The sequence below is a fragment of the Erythrolamprus reginae genome, chromosome 3 (genome assembly GCF_031021105.1).
Source record: "Erythrolamprus reginae isolate rEryReg1 chromosome 3, rEryReg1.hap1, whole genome shotgun sequence".
Classification (NCBI taxonomy): domain Eukaryota; kingdom Metazoa; phylum Chordata; class Lepidosauria; order Squamata; family Dipsadidae; genus Erythrolamprus; species Erythrolamprus reginae.
The window spans coordinates 101,500,203-101,524,902 of NC_091952.1; the positions used below are offsets into that span (position 1 = coordinate 101,500,203).

Sequence of the window (24,700 nt, forward strand, 5' to 3'; positions counted from 1 at the left end):
ATCATGGGAATCCAGAGCAGCTTTCAAACCAGTGTAGGGTCACTAGGCTTATGAGAAAGTGCCTACAGTTTCACTAGATTCAACACTGATGTTCTATTAACCTGCTTTCTGTTCTCACAGCAGCCAACTTAATTTACCGTAATATTGAAGAAACCAAGCTGTCAGATGATGCATCTGTCACCCAGGCCTTTAGTCACCAACCTTTTACAACAACAGAAAATATTTATAGGACTGTCCTCTTCTAATCTGTATCTTCCAGAGTTTGGCAGGTCTTTGCACTGGGCTATGAATGAATGAAGTTCTGTCTCTGGAAAGCCTTCACGCTGGTAATGCTAAAAAAAAAAGTTGTTATGTAGTACAACTCCAGTGGATATTATATGGCTATGAAAAACACAATTTTTAAAGAGGGATGAGGAAAAATAGGAAAGGTCAGGTTTCTCCTGGTGAGTTAGAAGCTATTAAAAAGGAGAAAAGTGAGGTTCTTGCACCCTATTTCTCATCCACCTTCCCCCAAGTTTCCACAAGAGATTGGGAGATTAGGATGGACTTGTAATCTGCATTTTATTGGTCTTTAAACTCTGGTAGAAATGACAGGGGAACACAACTTTGAGCCTCAGGATTCCAGGCAGACTCTAGTAGCCTTGCAGGAAATATTCAGATGTCTTCCAAATGATGCTGCCAAATTATACTTTTTCATACGAGAGAAAAGGAAAATTCTGAAATCAAAGAGCAAAGCCATCTTCTCTAACTCCTTGTGATTTACATGGATACATCCATTCAGTTTTATTGCCCAGGAATAGTAAGAAAGTGATGTGGTTTTGCCACCTTCCAGGATGGGTTTTCAACCTCCCACAGCACTAGATTTTTTTCAACTTCCAATATGAAAGCTAACCAGAGCCAAATCTGCTTTGTCAAATCGTACGTTAGCTACCTGAAGTTGCGGACGGCTGCTAAGGCAGTAATAAAATAATAGAGAGGAGCAAGGCCTTTGAAATATGGCACTGGAGAAGACTTCTGCGAGTCCCTTGGACTGCAAGGCGATTAAATCGGTCAGTCCTAGATATCAACCCTGACTGCCCTTTAAAAGGCCAGATGCTGCAGATAAAACTCAAATACTTTAGCCACCTAATGAGAAGGAAGGACTCACTGGAGAAGAACCTAATGCTGGGAGAGATTGAGGGCAAAGGAATAAGGGGATGATAGAGAATGAGGTGGCTGGATGGAGTCACTGAAGCAGTCAGCGTGAGATTTAATGGATTTCAGGGGATGGTAGAGGACAGGAAGGCCTGAAGGAATGTTGTCCATGGGGCCACAATGGATTAGACACAACTTTGCATCAAAAACAACAGAAATCATAGGAATTGTTTTGAATTAAATATCCTTGTAATTCAATATAAACATAACATTAACTTAAAATCTTGTCTTGCTCCTGGGGTCTTCTCACGTCAGTATTGCAAGAAGAGTGCTTGAGGGCTTTTCATTTTTTTTTGTCTTTAGGGCCTACAGAGGACATTAGGAAGTTGGAGCACCCAAACTATCTTCTGAAGAGATTCCCTCATATTATAGGCAATGGGAAGGGAAAAACAACTGTTATCATAGTACATGTCCTCTTGCCCAAGGGAAATTAAGCATAGTAGTTCAGATTAAAGTAGAGTTGGGAAATTAAGCAATAGGTTATAGCCTTAAACTTCAGTCTTGGTTGTTCTAAAGAACTTGCTCACAAAAAAAAATTAAACACAAAAACTTATCACTCAGCTATGGAATAAATGGAACAGATGGCCTGTGATTTGGATGCATTATGCGCAGGCCAAGCCCACCCCAGTTCCGCAAAGGGGGGAAACATCGCAATACATCATATGACGGTAACATGACTCTGTGAGTTTGACATAGACCGAATAAATGATGACACTGCATCATGATGTCATCATGCAAATGGCCCTTTTTAGCTTACTTGCAGTAAATATGAACTTATCAGAGCTCGGTGTCATTTGTATGATGATGTCATGATGTTATGCTGAATTCTTGCAAAGGTGTAGAATATCTCTGTTTGCACAAGAGACTAATGAAATGAACAAAATCATTTGATATTCAGAAAACTATTTCAGAACTTTTGGAAATTCACATTTCAAAAATTAAACGTAACATCCTATAGTGATGTTTATGTACCTTCACTGTTTCATACGTGTCTGTAATTAAGGCAATGAAGAGACTCAGAACCATGTAGATAAAGAGGCTAATGAAAGAGTAGAGGTAGATCCGGCTGAACAGCCACACCAGGTAGCTTTTCTGTTGCATTTTTGCAAAAGTAGCAAACATGTCATCTCCATTTATCAAAGAGAAAAGACATTCAGAAACCATATTCAAGGTATGGAACTAGAAGAGAACAAATATTCAGTAACAAACAGACAAAAGAAAAGAAAATTATTTCCATTTTTTGCTCAAGTTGTTTAAAAAATACTGGTCAAATACAGTAAACTGCAAATAAATGTTACATGTTTTACTCAATACCAGCCCTTGAAAATCTCTGGATATTACAATATTTTATTAATGTGCATCAATGCCTCAGATAATGCAGAATATATACCTATACGTGACAACTCCATATTCTGGTGATCATGTATAGTTACATAACTAAAGTGATAAACTGGCCCTTTCAGATATCTTGGCAGCGTGCTCATTTTGTTAACATTTGCGCAAGACCCTTCAGATACAAAACTAGATGACAAACATCCAACTCACAGTACCTTAGCATGATATGGGCCCAGCACAATCCAGCCACAGAAACAATAACCCAGATAGATCATAGCCGCACAGGAGCAAAATCGAATGACATTGGGCAATGCTGCACGGAGAGTCAAAATAAGCAGCTGAAAAACAAGGCCCAAGAAAAACCCAGAGATGCTCATTAGACTTTCCAAAGACATTCAGCACTGCCAGGTAATAACAGAAAAGAATACCAAGAGCATGAGTGTTCCAGAAGATCCTTACATTATATTTCTTAAAGAAGCTGAGGTAGCGGATCACTCCAAGCCACACAAGCATGGTGGAAGTTCCTAACAGGATACTGCAGACGTCATAGCTTGTCAGACTCTATATGAAGATTAAGATGATGTTCAATAAATTACACTAACGGAATTTCAGTTGGGGTGCCCATAAAAAAAGGACCTTTTATATTCATTTTAACTCTTGGGGATACCATATTTTCTTTTCTTTTGACACTGAGATGGGAGACATAAAGTTCTGCTAGATTAGGAGACCGTTCTTGGGAGGTGAGTAAACCTTATTCCATTAAAAAGAAATGGGCTAAAAATGTCAGGGCTGTTTCCTGGTGGACAAAGAGCACAAATGCATTGCACAGCAAATTAATAGACTTTTGATGATATGCACAGATACTGCTCATTTCTAATTTCTAATGATATTACCATGGATAGGTAAAATATACAGCTAGAAAAATGCCTTCTCTGGAGCAGCAGTTTTCTCAATGTGACCATTTTCCCCAGTTGAAGACTCAAGTGAACTATTAAAATAACAAAATTCAGGTTGGTCAATAAGATTTCAATTGGGACTTCCAAAACTGGAACACAGGTAATCTAATCAGCATTCAAGTCACTTACCTTAGCTTGTATCTCCATCTTTAATGTAGAACCAACTATGGTAAGAAGGTCACTAACGATGATCATGATATACCATCCATTGACAAATTCCACTAGATCAGAGAAAGATACTTCTTTCTTATAGTGATGTTGGAAAAAAGTCACAAATTCCTAGGATACGTGAGAGGGCAACAAAAGAGAAATTGCTGTTGAAAAGCTGCAATTAAATTTATTAAGAGATACTGACAAACATAAGCTTACCCTTTGTAGATAAATTCCTTTAATTACAGATCGTGTGCAGAGAATCAGTGATGCAAGACATGTCAGTATGACAAAACCATCAAAGATCATCATATAATGGGTATTCTTCTGTACTGGGAAAAAAAGATTGATTTACTTTTCTATGCATAATAGTTAACCTGATACTCTCATAGAACACATACTCATTTGTGTCTGAGGGGAAATTTTCTTCGTGAAATTGCCTTGAGAGAGTGCTAATAATGGAGAAGAGGCCTCCATCTTACTTAATTTTTCAATACAGGGAGAGGTGGATAATTAAAGGATTCAAAGCCATCAAAAAGAATGAATGCTTCACACTTTTGGTAGTCTAAAGAGGACCCCTCCTCCCTCAAGTTATGTAGTTATTTGCATTTGGGGCAAATTTCCCATTGTGGGGAATTCCCTTCTAATATACTGTAAATCAGAAGTGAAATTCAGCAGGTTCTGACAGATTCTGGAGAACCAGTAGCGGAAATTTTGACTAATTAGGAGAACCGGCAAATACCATCTCTGGCTGGCCCCAGAGTGGGGTGGGAATGAAGATTTTGCAGTATCCTTCCTTGCCACGCCCACCAAACCTCACCCACCAAACTGGTAGGGAAAAATTTTGAATTTCGCCAGTAATTCAAATATTAACCATATAGAAAGAGACTTTTTTAAGGACTATAGGTGAAATGATGTAACACACATATTCAAATTGTGTGCTCAGTTGACAAACATACTTTAAAAAATATAGTTACTACAGAACATAGCAAATACTATATTTAACTTCATGCATCACTAGGCCTTCAATAAAACCTAATAAGCACTAAATAAGTAATAACAAAAGTATGTTTTTTAAGCTTACTTGATCCAGAAACATGCCAGTCTTTACATTCCTTGATGGCAATATCATTGTCTAGGCTTATTTTAATTCTTCCACTATGAGCTTTGTTATCAAAGAGTATCTGTAGATATTGTGGAGATAGAAAAGATGCTATTATTCTTATTTCTAAACACTCATTAGTTCAGATAGAATCTGAATAGTTTATGCCTAATGCTTGGTAATAAAATCAAAATCTATATCTATCTACCTACCTACCTACCTACCTTCCATCCATCCATCTATTTATCTATCTACTATTCTTCTCAAAAAAGCCATAAAGTCTTATAGTTAGCTTGAAGTATAACTTTGAAGCAGTGATGGCATATAAAAAGCATGTTTTGTAGAAAACAGAAAATGCTTGGAGTTAGTTTAGTTCTGTCAGTGTACCATTCTCCCCCAAATCTAAGCAGTTTAAAAATAAGGTGGAGAAATAGAATAAAGGAAGACTATATCTGAATAATCCTCGAACAAAACTTAACAAGAGAACATGACCCAATGTCTTCTATCTTTTTAATATTGTTTCAGAAATATTGCTATTCTTATCACTATTTGGGTTTTATTGCACTTTTCCATCTGAGGAGTATTCAAGTTGATCGCCAGCCACAGTCAACCAAAAATAAATAGAAACAAATTTTAAAATGTACAATTACAATATAGTTACACGCATAATAAAAGTATTAATATTATTGTTAATATTATTGTCAAAAAGCTAATACTATATAGAATTATGTTTTGAACTTAACTAAAAGAAGAGTAGTTGAGTTACCGCGAGAATTAATGTGAATTGTAGGACACACACACACACACAAAGAATAGCTGATTTACCAAATGGGTATTTGCAGCTGTGGTCAGGCAAATCTCTGGTAGCAATAAATCATTGGTGCCTGCCTCTTGATTAGCTTCAGCGTTATCATTTCACTTTATTCTCTACTTCTAAGTTGCTAATGTATATACTGCAATACAGTAGTCCCTCGCTATACCGCGCTTCACCTACTGCGGCTTCACTTCATCGCGGGTTTCTGAGGAAGGTGATCGGCAGATTTAAACAGCCCGCCGAACTCGATCGGCAGGTTTTTTAAAAAAAATATATATCTAAAATTGTAAATACTGTATTTAAATTCTGTATCTAAAATAAATACTGTGTGGGAAGGGTTTATAAACACTTAAAACAATGAAAACTTACCAAACAATTACCATATACTTAAATAAGTACTATCAGTCGATAAATTCCCCATTGCGGATTTCACCTATCGCGGCCAGGTCTGGAACGTAACACCAGCGATAGGTGAGGGACTATTGTAGTCCACTTTAAGAAGAAGCTGACACAATCTAGGCCCATTTCTCCCATCCCAAACCTGCCCTTCAGAAAATAACTAATTACAAGTCTTCATCAGTTCAATTTTTTTTACTTGCTTCCTAGTTTATCTGCACATAAACAACCAAGCTCAGAAAGTTTCAAGGACTCCACCTCTGTACTTACTGTTAGTGTGAAATCATAGCAGTCTGGGAGTTCGTGTTGTCGAACAGTCTGGAGATTAATGGCCTTCAGTTTGAACGTGAGTGTCAGAGTTACAAGTCTAGAACAGAGACCGGAGCTTTATTTCACCATTACCAAAAATGTTCAAGAATGCCAGCAACTTTTATTTCTCCTCACCTCTGGAAGTCCAAAGTAAAATTGAAAGGAGTCTTCCTCAGTGTCCCATTTTCCAGAGGTAGCATTGGCTCCACATAAAGACACTCTGTGGGAAGACAGATGCTTTACGGCATATAGAAAATACTCAATATTTAATAAGACGAGGAAGACAGAAAATCAGTAAAAAGGAAATTAAATCCAATCTGGTCACTAGTAGTCTTATCTAAATAATACCAGATGTAAAATCTTTCTTCACACTTGCAAGAAAAAAGCAGCTATGTTTTTTCATTAATTTAATGCATATATTTACTGAACTTCTGCCTTATGGGAATTCTTATTTGATAAAGAATCCCTGAAAATATCTGCTTGTTAAAAATAAACCCAAAAAGGAAATTTTATACTTGATCCACAGATCAGTACCCTAATACCCTAATTTCTATGGTTACAGGCCCTTCTACTTATGACTGTAGAATGATGTTTCAATGCAGTTATGAATTACTTCCATCTAAATAAAATGAAGAAACAGTAATTCAGAAAGTTCTTGTACTGTAATTATTTGTATATGTTACACATTGGTTCATGTAATTGCATACATATATCAAGAAAAGACCCTCAATCTGTCAACAGTCCTTTAATATCTTTCATACCCAAGAGGTTTAAGCTAAGATATCCTTACAGAATTCAGCTTTTGGTATTGTTTGGAAATGTTGTGCACATATGTTTACTACATTAGTTCGCTAAGAGATTATTATTTATGTCACTATTTCCAAACTCCAAAAATAAGTCACAATGCTTCTGAATTCTCATAACAGACACTACCAATAATTCTATATGTTCAGTAATCAATATTCATGTTGAACAGTTAAGACTGTCCACTCAAATTTATTCACAAAGTTTCAGAGGCCAGTAGAGTCAGCCAATATATTTCGGTATTTGCCTAAAGCACATAAACATGAATGGCTCAGGCAAGTAAGCTAACTGGATTTGTAAGTGCATTGTAAGGTGACATTTTCTTCAATACTTCAGGGCAAAAGTAAGAGCGCAAAATAATCCACACAGCAAACATTTATGTCATCCAACAGGTTACTAATGCTTTCTATCACATGTCTACAGTCTGAGGGCACTGCCTCACTTTTCCTAATAGTAAAGTTCACCATGAACCTGAATCACCAATTAGTGTTGGTGATGTTTGCAATGTTGAGTTGGCAAGACACTTTTGTGGATGAGGGACATCAATTGCTTCAATTTTGATTATACTACAGTATCTTGCAAGTAGATGCACCCTTAACTCTGTTCAATAATTACCAGTATGAAGAACCTGCTTCAGATACAATAAAGTCAACACACTGGGCTATGAGTCAGCCATTTTTATCAGCAGGGTATCAGGCCACTTGGAAACTAAACCACGTACACCCTAAAGGTGCTTTTTCAAGAGGCACCTGGACTTTCTGGTTTTTCTTTCAAGATGTTCTGTTTCTCATCCATGAAGCTTCTTCAGCTCAGAGTTGAAGAAGCTTATTGGATGAGAAGCAAAACATCTTCAAAGAAAAACCAGAAAGTCCAGTTACTTCTTGAAAAAGCACCTTCAGGACAACCATAACCTGGATGACTGAGAATCTCCATAGATATAAACAATGTACATCTATATGGAATATACTAGGTCTGACTGAAGCTGACATCATTTGAGTGAAATGGGGCAAGGAATTAAATGAAGCACCACTACTGCAGTTTTCATGACTTAAACAAGACTCTAATGTACAAGTAGTCCTCACTTACTAATCACAGTTACTAAGTGATATAGTCATAAAGTGAAACATCCCATGACAGTTCCAGTGCAGTCATTAACCAAATCACCTCAGGTTGTTAAGCAAAATGGCATATGACTTTTGTGACTTCCTGCCATTTTCCACAATGATTCTGCTTGTTGGAAACAAGCTGAGGAGGTGACAATGGATGTTGCAATAGCTGCAAGTTCAGGGATTGGTCTTAAATATACCTTTTCACTGTTGTCGTAACTCTGAACTGTTACTGAATGAAGCAATTGCTAAGTGAGGACTATCTGCAGTAGTTGAATTTCTTCCTGTACAAATAAAACATCTGAAGTGTCTACCCATTATATTGTAATGATACTGGAAATTACTATGTGTTTGCTTTTAAACACTATGACTTTGCTCAAGTTGTCTCTCTTTCTGACCTCCGCCCACCCCACTCTCATTCTCCTTTCTCTCTCACACACAGAAACAATCTATCTGATTTGAGTCGTTCAGTATATCACCAGTTTCAATTTCTGGGTCAATATCGAAAGTGTCATTTCCAGGGCTGATAATTCCTCTCTTGTAGAAGTACTGACATATTGCCATGGGCGTCTCTTCTGATCCTTTCTTTTCGTAGGCGTGATTTCCAACCGAATTAGCACGCAGCTGTAAGAACTAAGCGACAAGGTACAACCAGTTAATGGAGCTGCCTGATAATTAAAACTGAACTAATTGGAGACGCAAGAGAATGTCTGCGATGGAACATCCTGCTTTTCAGATTTATTGATCTCATGAATAGAATTACAAAGACTAAAGTTCAAATAAAACTCGGTGAAATGGATTCAGTCATAGAAAACCTCATTTTTATGGGCCAATTGCCTGTGTTACCTTTATCTCATGAGGTTACTATGGAATTAAAAGGTCTGCATCTCTTGCCTCATTAGAGCCAATGCAAGCTCTATGGTATAGGAAACCAATGTGATTTTCCTTCCATTCATATCTGTTTACATATAATGACTTGGCTTTTTCAAGCTTAGTTTAGGTTCAGTGTACAATATTTTATAAAATACTAGCTGAAAACCCAGCGCTACACGGGTATTTATAGACCTCAAAGCATTTGTCTGACAGGGAGCCATTGAGAAGGGTCTTTTGCCCCCTACTCCCATGCCTATCACCCCTGCCCTCCCCTTCCCATGTGATCTTCTTTCCGCTCTTTCTACAATCTTGGCACTTTGCCCCAAATCCACCAGGGGGCGTCGTCTGCCTCTAACAGGGAGTCATTGAGAGGGGCCTTTCTTCCCCCTACCCCCATGCCCATCACCCCTGCCCTGTCCCTCCCCCCTCCAACGCACTCCTCTTTCCCACCCTTTCTACAATCATGGCACTTTGGGCCACCTTCTGTCAAGAGAAGGGAATATCAAGTGCTTTCCCATTGGCCCAGTGGAGGGCAAATGTCATGGCTGGCTTTCTAGAGGAAGTTGTGACAGAAGTGAATCATAGACAATGTCCACTCTAGGACGCTGCACTCGCTCTCATTAATGGCCCAGATGTTTCAGAGTTATGCTGGAACACACACACACACTAAGGGGTACTAGGGTGTCTTACTCCCACAGTATTTGTTTCCAGAGGGTAAATCATCTGTGTACCAAGTTTGTTTAAAATTGCTTGAGTCATTCCAGACTTATGCTGGAACATACAGCCGATAGATGGATGGATGGATGGATGGATGGATGGATGGATGGATGGATGGATAGATAGATAGATAGATAGATAGATAGATAGATAGATAGATAGATAGATAGATAGATAGATAGATAGATAGATAGATAGATAAATATTACCTGGTTTATTGCGAAAGAGATCTGGTCATAGACCTCTTTTTGCGTGTACACTGCATAGGTGTCATCCATGCTGTCCATATAGCCTTTCAGGAATAGATGCTTAAAGGATACCGTGTTTTCTTCTTTAAATGTAACCACCATTTGATTGCTTAAACCAAAAACTACAAGCTGAAAATATCAATAGAAAGGGAATTCTTCAGCTAAAATACTCAAAAAGTCCATTCTGACCACAAGTACATTAAATTTTTTAATTGATGGAGCATTCGTAGCTACCGTATCTTTCAGAGTATAAGACACACTGGAGTATAAGACACACCTTAGTTTCGGGGGAGTAAAATAGAGGGGGGGAATCTACCTATCAGGTATTCATCTGGTTAGTGTTCTTAGTCAGTTCAGCTCGAACACATTATTTTATCCTCTGGTTAGGGCTGAAAAAGCCTTTTTCAGAGGGGATAGGAATGAAAGCAAGCCTGCAAAGACTTAGGGCTGGAAAAAACCTTCTTCGGAGGGCATAGGAAGCAGAGAAGATTGTCAGCACCTTGCTAGGGCTGGGGGAAAAAACTTTGAAAAAGTAACATTCAAAGTATAAGTCACACCCAAATGTTCAGCCTCTTTTAGGGAGGAAAAGGGTGCCTCTTATCTGTATATTCCGAAAAATACAGTAGTTCTACCACCATTCCCTACTCATTCTCTTGGTAGTTTCATTTTACCCTGAGAGTGTGAAAGGTAAATAAATCAGGAATTGAACATATAGGAAAAAAGAGCTGGGTACCATCCCTCCGATTTACAACTTTTATTTTCATTCAGTGGTCAAAGACTCCTCCTATATTTATGTAACTATATTCTTGTTACACTTAAAATTTAGCCCAGTTCAATATCATGACTATTTTATTCTTTTTGATCTTGGATCTGTTTTGCTGAATAAAAATATAATATAATATTAGTATAGTTCATATTGGACATTTTCAAATTCTGCTGCAACCATCATTAGTACATGCTGGCTGTCAAGCGCCCAAATTCTAATTATATGACCAAGCCCTTGTAACTTTAGACAGTTGCTAAACAAATGGTTATAAGTCGAGGACTGCCTGTATTAAGGTCTGAAAGTTTCAAATACCAACCGTACAAATGGTTCTAAAAACACAAGTCACTAAAGCAGCAGTAAATCAGAGGTTGTCACTCAACTGGTTATAATTTCTTGAATTTATATAGCAGTAGCTAAAAATGTGTAAGTAATAATTGTACTGCAGCTTTGTATCTCACCTGGATAGTGACCATAGCTATTTTCAGAATTTGTATGCCCAGCTTCCACGGTTTCCTTCCTCGGGCCCAGAATTTTTCACAGGGATTCATAAAGAAAAATTTAAGTTTTCTTCTTAACTGATCTTCCAGAAGCTGGCACATTGATGCATGATGTTTTACACTGTATAAATGTTCATCATCCTGAGTACTGCAGCTGCCTACAAGCACTTCAGGATTTTCCATTGCTGGAATAGAAAAAAACATTAGCAATATTGGAATGATTAACCAAAAATGCTATGCATGTATTTGTGAGCATATCTAAAACTCAAGGTGTGATTGTCTCCTTTAACAACAAGAGTTTCAACTCTAAACTACAAGTATTACAGCACCTTCCATGCCAACTTATAGCCCATTGATGTTATTTCATCAACTAATCACAGCAGTGAAAAAGATATTAACAGTGAAGAAAAATGAGTTCTCCCACAGTTCTCATGTTCCTATCATAGAAAGCACTATTTTTGGAACCAAACATAAGGAGGTTTTTTCCATAAACACATTATTTTGTTTATCAGTTTTCCTGTTAAGATTTTACAGGATATTGTTTCACGAGTTATTTCTCAAAAAAATCTTCGACATTTCTCCCATCCTCCCCCTCTCTTACGTGCACATTTATCCTTGGCTCTTGCTTGATTTCTGCACCATCATAAAATGGCTGAGAATCACGGCTTCTGAATGGTCTAGAAGTCCAATAAATAATAACTGGGTTCTTTAAGACAGTGATTTTCAACCTTTTTTGAGCCATGGCACATTTTTTACATTTACAAAACCCTGGGGCAAATTGAGTGTGGGGGGGGGGAGGGCTAAAAAATGTTTCTCTCTCTTCCTTCCTTTCGCTCTATTTCTCTCTCCCACCCTCTTTCTCTCCCTTCTTTTTTTTTTCTCTCCATCCCTCTTTCTTTCTCTCTTCCTTCCTTCCTCTCTTTTTTGCTCTCTTTCTCTCTCCCTCCCTACCTCTCTCTATGTCTTTCTCTCTCCCACCTTCCCTCCCTCTCTTTCTCTCTCTCTCTTTCTTTCTTTCTCTCTTTCTTTCTTTCTCTCTCTCTTTCTCTCTCTCTTTCTCTCTCTCTCTCTATTTCTTTCTCACTCTCTCTCTCTTGTTTTTTTTCTCTCTTTCTTTCTCTCTCTCTGTCTTTCTCTCTTTCTCTCTCTTGCTTTCTTTCTCTCTCTCTTGCTTTCTTTCTCTCTCTTGTTTTCTTTCTCTCTTTCTTTCTCTCTCTCTCTCTTTCTTTCTTTTTTTCTTTCTCTCTCTTGTTTTCTTTCTTTTTCTCTCTTTTGTTTTCTTTCTCTCTCTGAGCTTCGCGGCACACCTGACTATGTCTCACGGCACACTAGTGTGTCGCGGCACACTGGTTGAAAAACACTGCTTTAAGACATGTATATTATATGGAACTCCATTCTATGTCTTACCGTCATACAGATCACACTTTCAGAGAAAAGTCACAGAACAAACCAATTTTTAAATCCAATTCCTTGAGCTAAGAAACTTTAGCACATTGAGGGAGTTCCATAAACAACTTCCTGGGCTTTTTAGTATTAGGAACCCTAGAAATTACAATATATTCTGTTTGCTCTTAGAGTACAGATGTCACAGAATCTGCTTAAACTTCCTTCTAATTCTATTGACCCTCTCACAGAAGGCATGTGAATTATTTAGTTCTGTATTTGCAACATTGGCCTTAATGTATTACAAATTGTTGTTAGAGGACAACAACAATGTTAAAAGCCAGTGTGGCTCCATTCCAAAATAAGTGTGCTCAGAGGCAGGTCTCTCATCTGAAAAATGGAGCTTTCTTCCATTCATGTCTGGGTAGAAAGACAATAGATAGGAAGTAGATCCACTGTGAGAATGAAGACAAGGTATTATCAACATCTTTAATACTGAAGATACCAGAAAACCAGGTTAACTAAATTCAAAGAATTTATTATTGAGAATTGTATGGTGCTCAAGAAATATAATTGCATTACTGGTATTGCTATGAAAAACACAAGAAGCAATATTTGGGGAACAGATTCCTACGCATACGAAGGACAAAGAAGTTAATCTATAAAGCAGTAGCTCACTTCCCTTCTCTTTCCCTCCTCTTCCCTGGTCCAGGATCTATATTATATGTGGCAGATTCCTCAATTCATCTCTTTCTCTTTCAAAAAGCACCAACGCACAATTGATATATTAAGATAAATGGGAGGAAAATAATTGTTATCTCATTTGACACTGGCATTTAAACGGGAAGTAATTTTGTGCTCATTCTAAAGCAGTACAAAAATATTTTCATATACTGTATTAAATTATTTTGTGGGACCTATCATATTTGTGCAAGGTGACTGTCTATTCCACAGGATTATTAATGTCATATCGATCCTGTAATACTGCCAACCCAACAGGGATGCTCATAATCTCATAAGATACAGCAAAACCCATGCAAATCCAAATTATTTATATAAATGTTGCAGTCAACTTATCAAATATAATGCTAAACATTTTCTTTATTGATTTCAATTGCCAAATCAGAGCCAGAGGAAGTAACTATATGCACAGAGTTAATTAGTGAATATACAGTCCATTTTTGGTATCATCATTTGAAAGTAATACGCCGCCTCCGAACTGATTTAACTGTTGCTCATAAAATCATACATCACAATGTACTACTCCCTGTTGGCGACTACTTCACCTTTAACAACAACAACGCAAGAGCATGCAATAGATACAAACTAAATGTAAATTGCTCCAAACTAGACTGCAGAAAATACAATTTCAGCAATAGAGTGGCCTGGAATTCACTCTGTTGTTTCTTCCCCCAATCCCAAAATCTTCAACCTTACATTATCTACAATAGACCTCTGCCCTTTTCTAAGAGGTCTGTAAGGGGTGTGCATAAGTGCACCTTTGTGCCTACCGTTCCTGTCCTAATGTCTCTTTATCTTTTCTATCTCTACTTTATACTTATATTATGTTAAACATACTACAATACAATACTATATTTGTATGATAAATAAAATAAAATAAAGAAATAAAATAATCAGAATTCAGAAAAATTTTCAAAGAACGGGAAGGCAATAATATACCGGTAATCAAATCCTTGAGTTGAATTTTATTCCTGATGACAACATAGGTAGATTCATAAAGTGGGGTTTTGTGGGGGGGTGGGGTGGGGGGTGGAGGGCTACAATCAGTGTGAAGGGCTACCAAACCTTTTACTACCACACTGTGGGCATTGTTTATGCAGGACGCCCTGCATTTCCTTTCATCATCTTTCAGTGCAAATTGGATGCTCTGGGGTGGAGCTCCATTTTTGCTACCCCACTGCATCCCCCCCGCCCCGGTCCGTGCAGTAGCCCACACCCGGCTACAATATGGAAATGGTCTTGCCATTGCATTCTAGGATTTTTTTTCAGCTAGTCTACACATGAGATCCTTCACAGACCAAGTGTTTCTAAGTGCTAAATACAAGTACGCCCTACTCCACTGTTCAACTAGACAAGATTTGTTGAAATTTTGATTTAGTTGGTCATACTTTTCAATTCAATACAATTAGTATATTTTTCATGTATTTATTAGATTTGTGTTTAGGAAGTTCAGAGTAGGTTTATAAATTAAATTAGAGTGGTAGATTTAGCTGGCCATCTATGGTTTGTCAACACTACTATAGGAGTGTCTCATAGAAGCAGAATCTAAATTTCTGACACTGTCTCAATACTAGCCACTGATGATTATTATATCATACCCTATAACTAAAATCCATTTCAAAAAACTGAACTGTTCCAAGCTAAAATTAAAAAGCCAGATGAATTTGAAAAAGGGGCTATGATTAACTTTCACCACTCAGTTGAAGTTAAAAACAAAGTTCTAGAAAGCTTTTGTTCATTCACTTAGATATGCAAGTACAGTATTTTAACTTTTTCCACAATTTTGAAAATTATTCAACTATCCTTTAAATAAAAAATAAGCCTCCAGAAAGATGTGGAATTTTTTTCTTTGTAGTTATTCAGCATCATCATGTTTATGGGAATGATAAATAGCCATGATTCATCTGCATAACCAATAACATAGTGTCATTCATTAAAATGATTTCAAAGAAAGGACATATAAAATTAACATTACCTCTATAATGTAACATAAGGCAACAATAATTCCATAGCAATTTTAATCTGAATGGAAGGAACATATTTTAGCATCATCCAGTGTTTTTTTTAATTTAAGAACTCTCTAAGTTGTCCAGTTGAAGAAACTTAACACCATTTACCTAAAAAGAAATCTACTGTACAAAGAAAGGGCATATAGATTTAATATTACCTCCACAATAAAACATACGACAGCAACACATTCATATAACTTTCATATACCGGTAATTTATTTGAATGGGAAGGAAGGGATTTGATTATTATTATTAATATTTATTATTATTATTTATTAAATTTGTATGCCGCCCCTCTCTGCAGACTCCAGAAGACTTCCCCAAATCCAGAAGACTTCCAATTGAAGAAACTTTTTTAAATGTTCATTTATCTAAGGAGGAATCGAAAGCAATGCCCATCTATCTAAGAACTTAACCTTAATTAGAATAATGAATATTTCCATTAAGTCAACATAGGCTTCCACTGATGAATTAAATTAGTTTTTAACAGTCGATCGCTTCTATACACATTGCTATCGGAGTGAAAGTATAATTTCTGAAGGAAAAAAGGATGCCACCTTCATGTTTAGATGGCATATGCATTTACGCCCAGAGTCCTTCAGGAGTTGGGCATCATATTATTTATTTCTTATTTATTAATTGGACTTTTATGCCACCCCTCCCCGAAGACTCAGGGTGGCTTACAACAGTGTTTCCCAACCTTTTTTGAGCCGCGGCACATTATTCACATTTACAAAATCCTGGGGAACACTGAGCGGGGGGGGGGGGGTGTAAAAAAAGTTTGGACAAAAAATATCTCTCTTCCTCCCTTTCGCTCTATTTTTCTCTCTCCCTCTTTCTCTCTCTCTCTCTCCCTTCCCTCCTCTTTCCCCTCTCTCTCCATCTCTCTTTGTTTCTCCCTTCCTCCCTCTCTTTTTTGCCCTCCTTCTCTCTCCCTCCTTCCTTCCCTCTCTCTGTCTTTCCCTCACCCTCCTTCCCCCCTCTTTCTCTCTCTCTCTTGCTTTCTCTCTCTTGCTGTCTTTCTCTCTTTATCTCTTCCCCCTCTCTCTCCCTCTCTCTTTCTCTCTCTAGCTATCTCTCTTTCTCTCTCTCTCTTTCTCTCCCCCTCTCTCCCCCTCTCTCTTGCTATCTCTCTTTCTCTCTCTCTTTTGCTTTCTCTCTTTCTCTACCCCCTCTCTCTCCTTCTTTCTCTCCCCCCTCTCTCCTCTCTCTTTCTCTCTCTCCCTCTCTTGCTATCTCTTTCTCTCTCTCCCCCCTCTCTCCCCCTCTCTCCCTCTCTTGCTATCTCTTTCTCTCTCCCTCTCTCCTTCTCTCTCTCCCTCTCTTGCTATCTCTTTCTCTCTCTTTCTCTCCCCCCTCTCTTCCTCTCTACCTCTCTTGCTATCTCTTTCTCTCTCTTTCTCTCCCCCCTCTCTCCCTCTCTTTCTCTCTCTCCCTCTCTTGCTATATCTTTCTCTCTCTTTCTCTCCCCCCTCTCTTCCTCTCTCTCTCCCTCTCTTGCTATCTCTTTCTCTCCCCCCTCTCTCCCTCTCTCCTTCTCTCTCTCCCTCTCTTGCTATCTCTTTCTCTCTTTCTATCCCCCTCTCTTCCTCTCTCTTTCTCTCTCTACCTCTCTTGCTATCTCTCTCTCCTTCTTTCTCTCCCCCTCTCTCCCTCTCTCTTTCTCTCTCTCCCTCTCTTGCTATCTCTTTCTCTCTCCCCCCCTCTCTCTCCCTCTCTTGCTATCTCTTTCTCTCCCCCCTCTCTCCCTCTCTCCTTCCCTCTCTTGCTATCTCTTTCTCTCCCCCATCTCTCCCTCTCTCCTTCTCTCTCTCCCTCTCTTGCTATCTCTTTCTCTCTCTTTCTATCCCCCCTCTCTTCCTCTCTCTTTCTCTCTCTACCTCTCTTGCTATCTCTTTCTCTCCCCCCTCTCTTTCTCTCTCTCCCTCTCTTGCTATCTCTTTCTCTCTCTCCCCCCCCTCTCTCTCCCTCTCTTGCTATCTCTTTCTCTCCCCCCTCTCTCCCTCTCTCCTTCTCTCTCTCCCTCTCTTGCTATCTCTTTCTCTCCCCCATCTCTCCCTCTCTCCTCTCTCTCCCTCTCTTGCTATCTCTTTCTCTCTCTTTCTATCCCCCCTCTCTTCCTCTCTCTTTCTCTCTCTACCTCTCTTGCTATCTCTTTCTCTCTCTTTCTCTCCCCCCTCTTTCTCTCTCTCCCTCTCTTGCTATATCTTTCTCTCTCTTTCTCTCCCCCCTCTCTTCCTCTCTCTATTTCTGTCTCTCCCTCTCTTGCTTTCTCTTTCTCCCCCCCCCCCTCTCCCCCTCTCTCTTTCTCCCAGTATCCGTGGGGCGACGGCAGGGTGATCAGCTTGAGGCGGAGCTCCAGAACGGAGTCACAGACGGCGGTGGCTAGAAGCCGTACATTTCTGGCGTTGCGCTGGGCATGGACGTGGGGCTTGAGCCTCTGTCCTGGTCCAGCCAGCAGGCAATGCCAGCCACGCAATTCCAGCATTTCCAGCCGCCGCCGTCGGTGCCTCTGTTCCTCTGTTCCGGAGCTCCGCCTCCGGAACAGAGGAACAGAGGCACCGACGATCACCCTGATGTCGCCCCGCGGCTACTGGGAGAAAGAGAGAGGGAGAGAGGGGGGAGGGAAAGAGAAAGCAAGAGAGGGGGAGAGAGGGACCACCCTGCCACCACCCCACGGCATGGCTCCTGCCCGCTGCCGCTGCCGCCGCCATCACCCTCCCCCTGTGCGCCGCCCTCCCGCTGCCCTCCCACCAAGCCCCAAAGCTCACCTGCTGACAGGGAAGCTCCAGCCGGGCGGGGCGCCGCAACTGCTGGAAAACTTGGAAGGCGCAAAGAAGCAAGCTCAGCTTCCGGTATCACAACTTTTTTCTCTTCGCAAAAAGTTGCGAGACCAGAAGCTGAGCTTATTTCTTCGCGGCACACCTGACCATGTCTCGCGGCACACCAGTGTGCCGCGGCACACCGGTTGGGAAACACTGGCTTACAACACATAATGAAACAATATATAACGTCCCAAATCCAGTTAATTTAAATTATAATCTTATTATAATTTATAATCGAGTCTGTGGAGATGGGCGGCATACAAATCTAAATAATAAATAAATAAATTTAAAAAAACAACCCAAACCATAAAAAGTCAGTCAGTCAGTCAAATCAATCAATCAGCATGCAATTTTAGAAAAATCATTCCCTTCACATAGCAGCAAAAGTGGGAGGATGCAAACTTAAGAGTTTGTCCCAAATAAAGCATCCCTTTTGAGAAAAATTAACAAACGTGATATTAAATAAATATTAAATTATTCTTCTTATTATTTTAAAAATACTCAAAAAATCACCCAATCAAGAGGGAGAAGAGGTTTTTTAGTTCAGCAGAAAGGCTTAGAAAAATTCAATTCAGTTCAATACGTTGCTCTCTTCCTCCTTCCAGCCACAGCTCTCAGTCCTGGAATTTTACCGCTTCGTCCTTTATTGGTCCGTCGTCGAAAGATTATCGGGGCCACCACAAAAAAGCAAGCTTCGTCGCCGGGAAGGGTCTGCCTTAAAAACACGGTCAGACCCTCTCGATGGCCTAGTTCTATAATTCAGAGGCGGATCCCATCCGAAGCAGCCCCATTTTTTTCGCCTCTCTCTGTGCTCAGGAAGCCCCTTCCTCCCGCCATCCCAAGGAAGGACAGAAGCGGCCGCCGACCCCAGACTCACCTTCCCAAAAGAAAGGCCGCCCCTTGAACTCCTACAGCCGGGCAGGGGGGGGGGCTTTTTTTTTAAAAAAACCTCCTACTTCAGCCCTAGCAGGTGAAGCTGGTTCCTCGAAGCGAGCGAGGGAGCGAGCGCCGGGCTTGCCTTACATCGCCGCCGGGCAGAAGAGTCACCTGAGCCGCGCGGCAAAGGCGAAGCGACGCAAGACGTCGGCGACTTCGGCCTGACTCTGCTACCACAAAGCCGCGTCTGGGGAGCATCCCCAGAAAAAGCCGGGCGATGAGCAGCCGGCGGAAAATTGTAGGCGGCAGAAGCTGCTCCTCTGCGCCGGCACCACGTGACCGAGGCCGGCTTCTGCCGCCCGCCTCGTCAGCCGCCTCCTCCTCTTCCTCGCCCAAAGGCAAGGAGAAATCCGAGGCCAGTCAGCCGCCCCGCCCGGGCGCAAACCGCAGCAGGCCTGACGGGTTGTTTGGAGAGAAGGCGGCATCTGAGTTCCCTCGCCCCGATTCTCAGCTGCCTTTGTCTCTCTCCGGACCAAATCTCAACCAATAAATGCTCTGTCCTGCACATTGGCAAATACAGTAGATCACCAAATACAGGCTGAATAAACAAGACCTTGCAGACAACCCTCACTCGCTAAGGACCTTGGAATACTCATATTCCAAGGCTAATATGAAAGGCTAGTATGAAAATAAGGAACATAATATCAGTCTGTCAAATATAAATTGAGTGAGGATAGGAGCCACTCAGGAAATGGACAAAATAAATAAATAAAATAAATAAATATTAAATGCCCTAAGTGTCAAAGCCCACTGCAAGGACATCGCCAAAAAGGCTTCAAGAGTTGTTAACCTAATCCTACATAGCTTCTGCTCCGGTAATCTCATACTAGCCAGAGCATACAAAACTTTTGTCAGACCAATCCTTAAATACAGCTCATCTATCTGGAACCCGCATCACATTTTGGACATAAACACTCTAGAAAAAGTCCAGAAATATAGAAACATAGAAACATAGAAGTCTGACGGCAGAAAAAGACCTCATGGTCCATCTAGTCTGCCCTTATACTATTTTCTGTATTTTATCTTAGGATGGATATATGTTTATCCCAGGCATGTTTAAATTCAGTTACTGTGGATTTTTCTACCACATCTGCTGGAAGTTTGTTCCAAGGATCTACTACTCTTTCAGTAAAATAATATTTTCTCATGTTGCTTTTGATCTTTCCCCCAACTAACTTCAGATTGTGTCCCCTTGTTCTTGTGTTCACTTTCCTATTAAAAACACTTCCCTCCTGGACCTTATTTAACCCTTTAATATATTTAAATGTTTCGATCATGTCCCCCCTTTTCCTTCTGTCCTCCAGACTATACAGATTGAGTTCATGAAGTCTTTCCTGATACGTTTTATGCTTAAGACCTTCCACCATTCTTGTAGCCCGTCTTTGGACCCGTTCAATTTTGTCAATATCTTTTTGTAGGTGAGGTCTCCAGAACTGAACACAGTATTCCAAATGTGGTCTCACCAGCATTCTATATAGTGGGATCATAATCTCCCTCTTCCTGCTTGTTATACCTCTAGCTATGCAGCCAAGCATCCTACTTGCTTTCCCTACCGCCTGACTGCACTGTTCAACCATTTTGAGACTGTCAGAAATCACTACCCCTAAATCCTTTTCTTTTGAAGTATTTGCCAACACAGAACTGCCAATACAATACTCAGATTGAGGATTCCTTTTCCCCAAGTGCATTATTTTACATTTGGAAACATTAAACTGCAGTTTCCATTGCTTAGACCATTTATCTAGTAAAGCTAAATCATTTACCATATTACAGACGCCTCCAGGAATATCAACCCTATTGCACACTTTAGAGTCATCGGCAAATAGGCAAACCTTCCCTACCAAACCTTCCCCTCTTCCATTCCTCTACTCACAACAGAATACCCTACGCAACTAGATTTACAATCCTAGGTTTAGAAAGCTTAGATCGATGTCAGCTAAAACACGACCTAAGTATAGCCCATAAAATCATCTACTACAACGTCCTTCCTGTCAACAACTACTTCAGCTTCAAACACAACAACACATGAGCACATAACAGATACAAACTTAAAGTAAACTGCACCAAACTTCACTGCAGGAAATATGACTTTCATAACCGAGTAGTTAATGTATGGAATTCACTACCTGACTCTAGTATCATCATCTAACCCCCAAAACTTTACCCTTAGACTATCCACTGTTGACTTCTGATTGTTAAGATATCAGTAAGGGGCATGCATAAGTGCACCAGCATGCTTTCTGTCCCCTGTACTAATGTTTCCTCTCTTATTAGTATCATGTATATAAACATTGTTATATCTTTGTATACTACCAATATGTACTTGACAAAAACAAACAAATAATAGAATAGAATAGAAAAGAATAGAATAATAGAGCTCCACAAGAAATGATAATTAGTTAAAAAAATTAAGCTATAGCAATATTTTAAGAAGAAAAATTGAATTAATTGGTGGTTGGCCCAGGAGACAAAACTAGGGGATTAGGTGACATTAGAGTCATGTAACATATGCCAAGGTTGTACAAATTATAAACATAGCAATGAAACAAAAATAATAATTTGAGAAGTGGCACCGCTAGTATGAAAATAAGGAACATAATATCAGTTTGTCAAATATAAATTGAGTGAGGATAGGAGACACTCAGGGAACGGTATTAGAGGGAGGAAGAGGAAGTAGAAGGGGAAGTTAGAGGAGTGAAAAGAAGTAGAAAATATAGAGTGTTAATAGAGGATGAATGGAGGGAAGGAGAAAGGGGAGAGAAGGAGTAAGAAAGTAGGAAGGGGATGAAGGTTGAGAGAGAGGAGTGTTGGGTCAGACTGAAGAATAAGAGTTGAAAAGGGTGCAAAATAAGATATTGGTTTATGAAATATTGAAAATGTATATATATCTTATTGATATATTTTAAGGCGAATATGTTTTGTTATAAAATGGAATTTGTGAAGAGAAAAAATAGAATAATAGAGCTGGAAGGGATCTTGGACGTCTTCTAGTCCAACCTCCTGCTTAGGCAGGAAAGCCAACACCACTTCAGACAAATAGTTATCAAATCTCTTATTTGAAACTTCCAGTGTTGGAGCATTTACAACCTCTGGAGGCAGGTTGTTCCATTGATTGTTTTAGGTATCAGGAAATTTCTCCTTAGTTCTAAGTTGCTTCTCTCCTTGATTAGTTTCCACCCATTGCTTCTTGTCCTACCGTCAGGGCTTTGGAGAATAGCTTGACTCTCTCCTTTGTGACAGCCTCTGAGATATTGGAACACTGCTATCATGTCACCCCTAGTCCTTTTCATCAGACTAGACATACCCAGCTCCAGCAACCATTCTTTGTATGTTTTAGCCTCCAGTCCCCTAATCATTTTGTTGCTCTTTTTTGCACTCTTTCTAGAGTCTCAACATTTTTTTTAAAGTTGTGGCAACCAAAACTGAATGCAATATTCCAAGTGTGGCCTTACCAAGGCATTATAAAGTGGTATTAACACTTTGTATGATCTTGATTCTATCCCTCTCTTTATGCAGCCTAGAACTACGTTGGGTTTTTTGCTCACTGTAGCGCTCTGCTGGTTCATATTTAAGTGATTGTCCACTAGGACTCCAAGATCCCTCTCACAGTTACTGCTGTTGAACAAGGTACCGCATATACTATATCTGTGCATTTTATTTTACTTGTCTAAATGTAGAACCTTACTTTTTTCATCTTTGAATTTCATTTAGTTAGATAATGTCCAAATTCAAATCTATCAAGATCCTTCTATATCTTAAGCTTATCTTCTGGAGTGTTGGCTATTCCTGCTAGCTTGGTGTTGTCCGAAAATTTGATGAGTTCTTCATCTAAAGGGGCGGCATATAAATCCAATAAACCTAACCTAACCTATACGCTTATCCACATCATTGATGAATATGTTGAAGAGTACTGGCCTTAAAACAGATCCATGGGGTACCCCACTGTATATGTCCCTCCATGTAGATGCAGTTCCATTGAGGACTACACGTTGAGTGTGGAGTACAGTGATACCTCATCTTACAAATGCCTCGTCATACAAACTTTTCGAGATACAAACCCGGGGTTTAAGATTTATTTGCCTCTTCTTACAAACTATTTTCACCTTACAAACCCACCGCCGCCGCTGGGATGCCCCGCCTCTGGACTTCCGTTGCCAGCGAAGCACCCATTTTTGCGCTGCTGGGATTCACCTGAGGCTCCCCTCCATGGGAAACCCCACCTCAGGACTTCCATGTTTTTGTGATGCTGCAAGGAATCCCAGCAGGGGAATCCCAGCAGCACAAAAATGGGCACTTCACTGGCAACGGAAGTCCAGAGGTGGGGTTTCACAGCGAGGGGATTCTCAGTGAAATCGCAGCATTGCAAAAACACAGAGGTCCGGAGGTGGGGTTTCCTATGGAGGGGAGCCTCAGGGGAATCCCAGCAGTGCAAAAACAGGCGCTTCGGCTGGCAAAAGGGGTGAATTTTGGGCTTGCACGCATTAATCGCTTTTCCATTGATTCCTATGGGAAACATTGTTTCATCTTACAAATTTTTCACCTTAAGAACCTCGTCCCGGAACCAATTAAGTTTGTAAGACAAGGTATCACTGTACTGGATTAAAGTGACTTGTCATTAAACATGCTGCTAACCCTGTTTGGCTAGCCTTACTAGTGCCCATCTGAAATTTGCCCCTGGTGTTTATGGGTTTTCTGCTGTATTGCTCAGTGTTGGTAGACTTACACAATCTACAACAAAGGAGTACACTTTCAAGCAACTAATGAACATGACATAAATCAATAAAAACAAAGCATAGGCGCCGTGTCATATTTAATAAAACAGTTAAGGTCATATAAAGCCTAGGTTTTTTTAGAGAAGCTGTACCCAATCTGGTGGCCTCCATGTGCACTGGACTTGTAACTCCAAGACACATCATACATGAAGGGAATTCTCCATTGTAGAAACCTGTTCAAAAATATTGAGGACTTTCATCTTCCTGAAATGTCCAATGAGCCATTGAGGCTCTGAGCTATTTTATGGATGAAACATCCCAAAAAGGCAGATCAGAGAAATGCAAGGTAAATAAGGCCAACCAACAGAGTTGACTTTTTCCTGTCCTGTCCTGGATTATAATTCCCATACTCAAATGAAAATACAAATTATAAAAGTGGAATTCTTCAGGCAAAATAGATGGCTTTTGGGACTATTTAACTTGCTCATATTGCATTTTAGGAATTGAATATTTGACTCATCGTGCACACAAAGTTCCATATAATTCCAATAAATTTTATTTTATTTCAGATCTTTGGAGCTAGACTTCACAATGGTTATTGAATGATAATGAAAGACACATTATGTTATAATTACTATTATTTTCTTTGGATTATCACATTAAACCAAACCAATATCTGTGCCAAAGAGCTTATAAACGTTCAATCTTGAATCTTGGCAGAGTTAAAAATTGTACAAAGATTCACTTCAAATAAATCCAATAACTCATCAACAACTTGACCCAGAACTGGGCATATCATCTGCTCGGATTAGGATTGATTGATAGAT

At 39.7% G+C, this 24,700-nt stretch overlaps 1 protein-coding gene across 1 annotated transcript; it reads right to left on the reverse strand.

Moving 5' to 3' along the window:
* Positions 1 to 161: 161 nt before the first annotated feature.
* LOC139165358 (mucolipin-3-like) lies at positions 162 to 11,450 on the reverse strand. The gene is made up of 12 exons (XM_070748549.1): positions 11,229 to 11,450; positions 9,966 to 10,133; positions 8,646 to 8,799; positions 6,392 to 6,476; positions 6,218 to 6,314; positions 4,720 to 4,819; positions 3,855 to 3,967; positions 3,615 to 3,764; positions 2,989 to 3,090; positions 2,745 to 2,867; positions 2,167 to 2,373; positions 162 to 332 (listed from the first exon to the last, which is right to left on the reverse strand). The coding sequence occupies exons 1-12, from the start codon at positions 11,448 to 11,450 to the stop codon at positions 162 to 164; spliced, it is 1,692 nt and encodes a 563-aa protein (XP_070604650.1).
* Between the last annotated feature and the right edge of the window lie 13,250 nt (positions 11,451 to 24,700).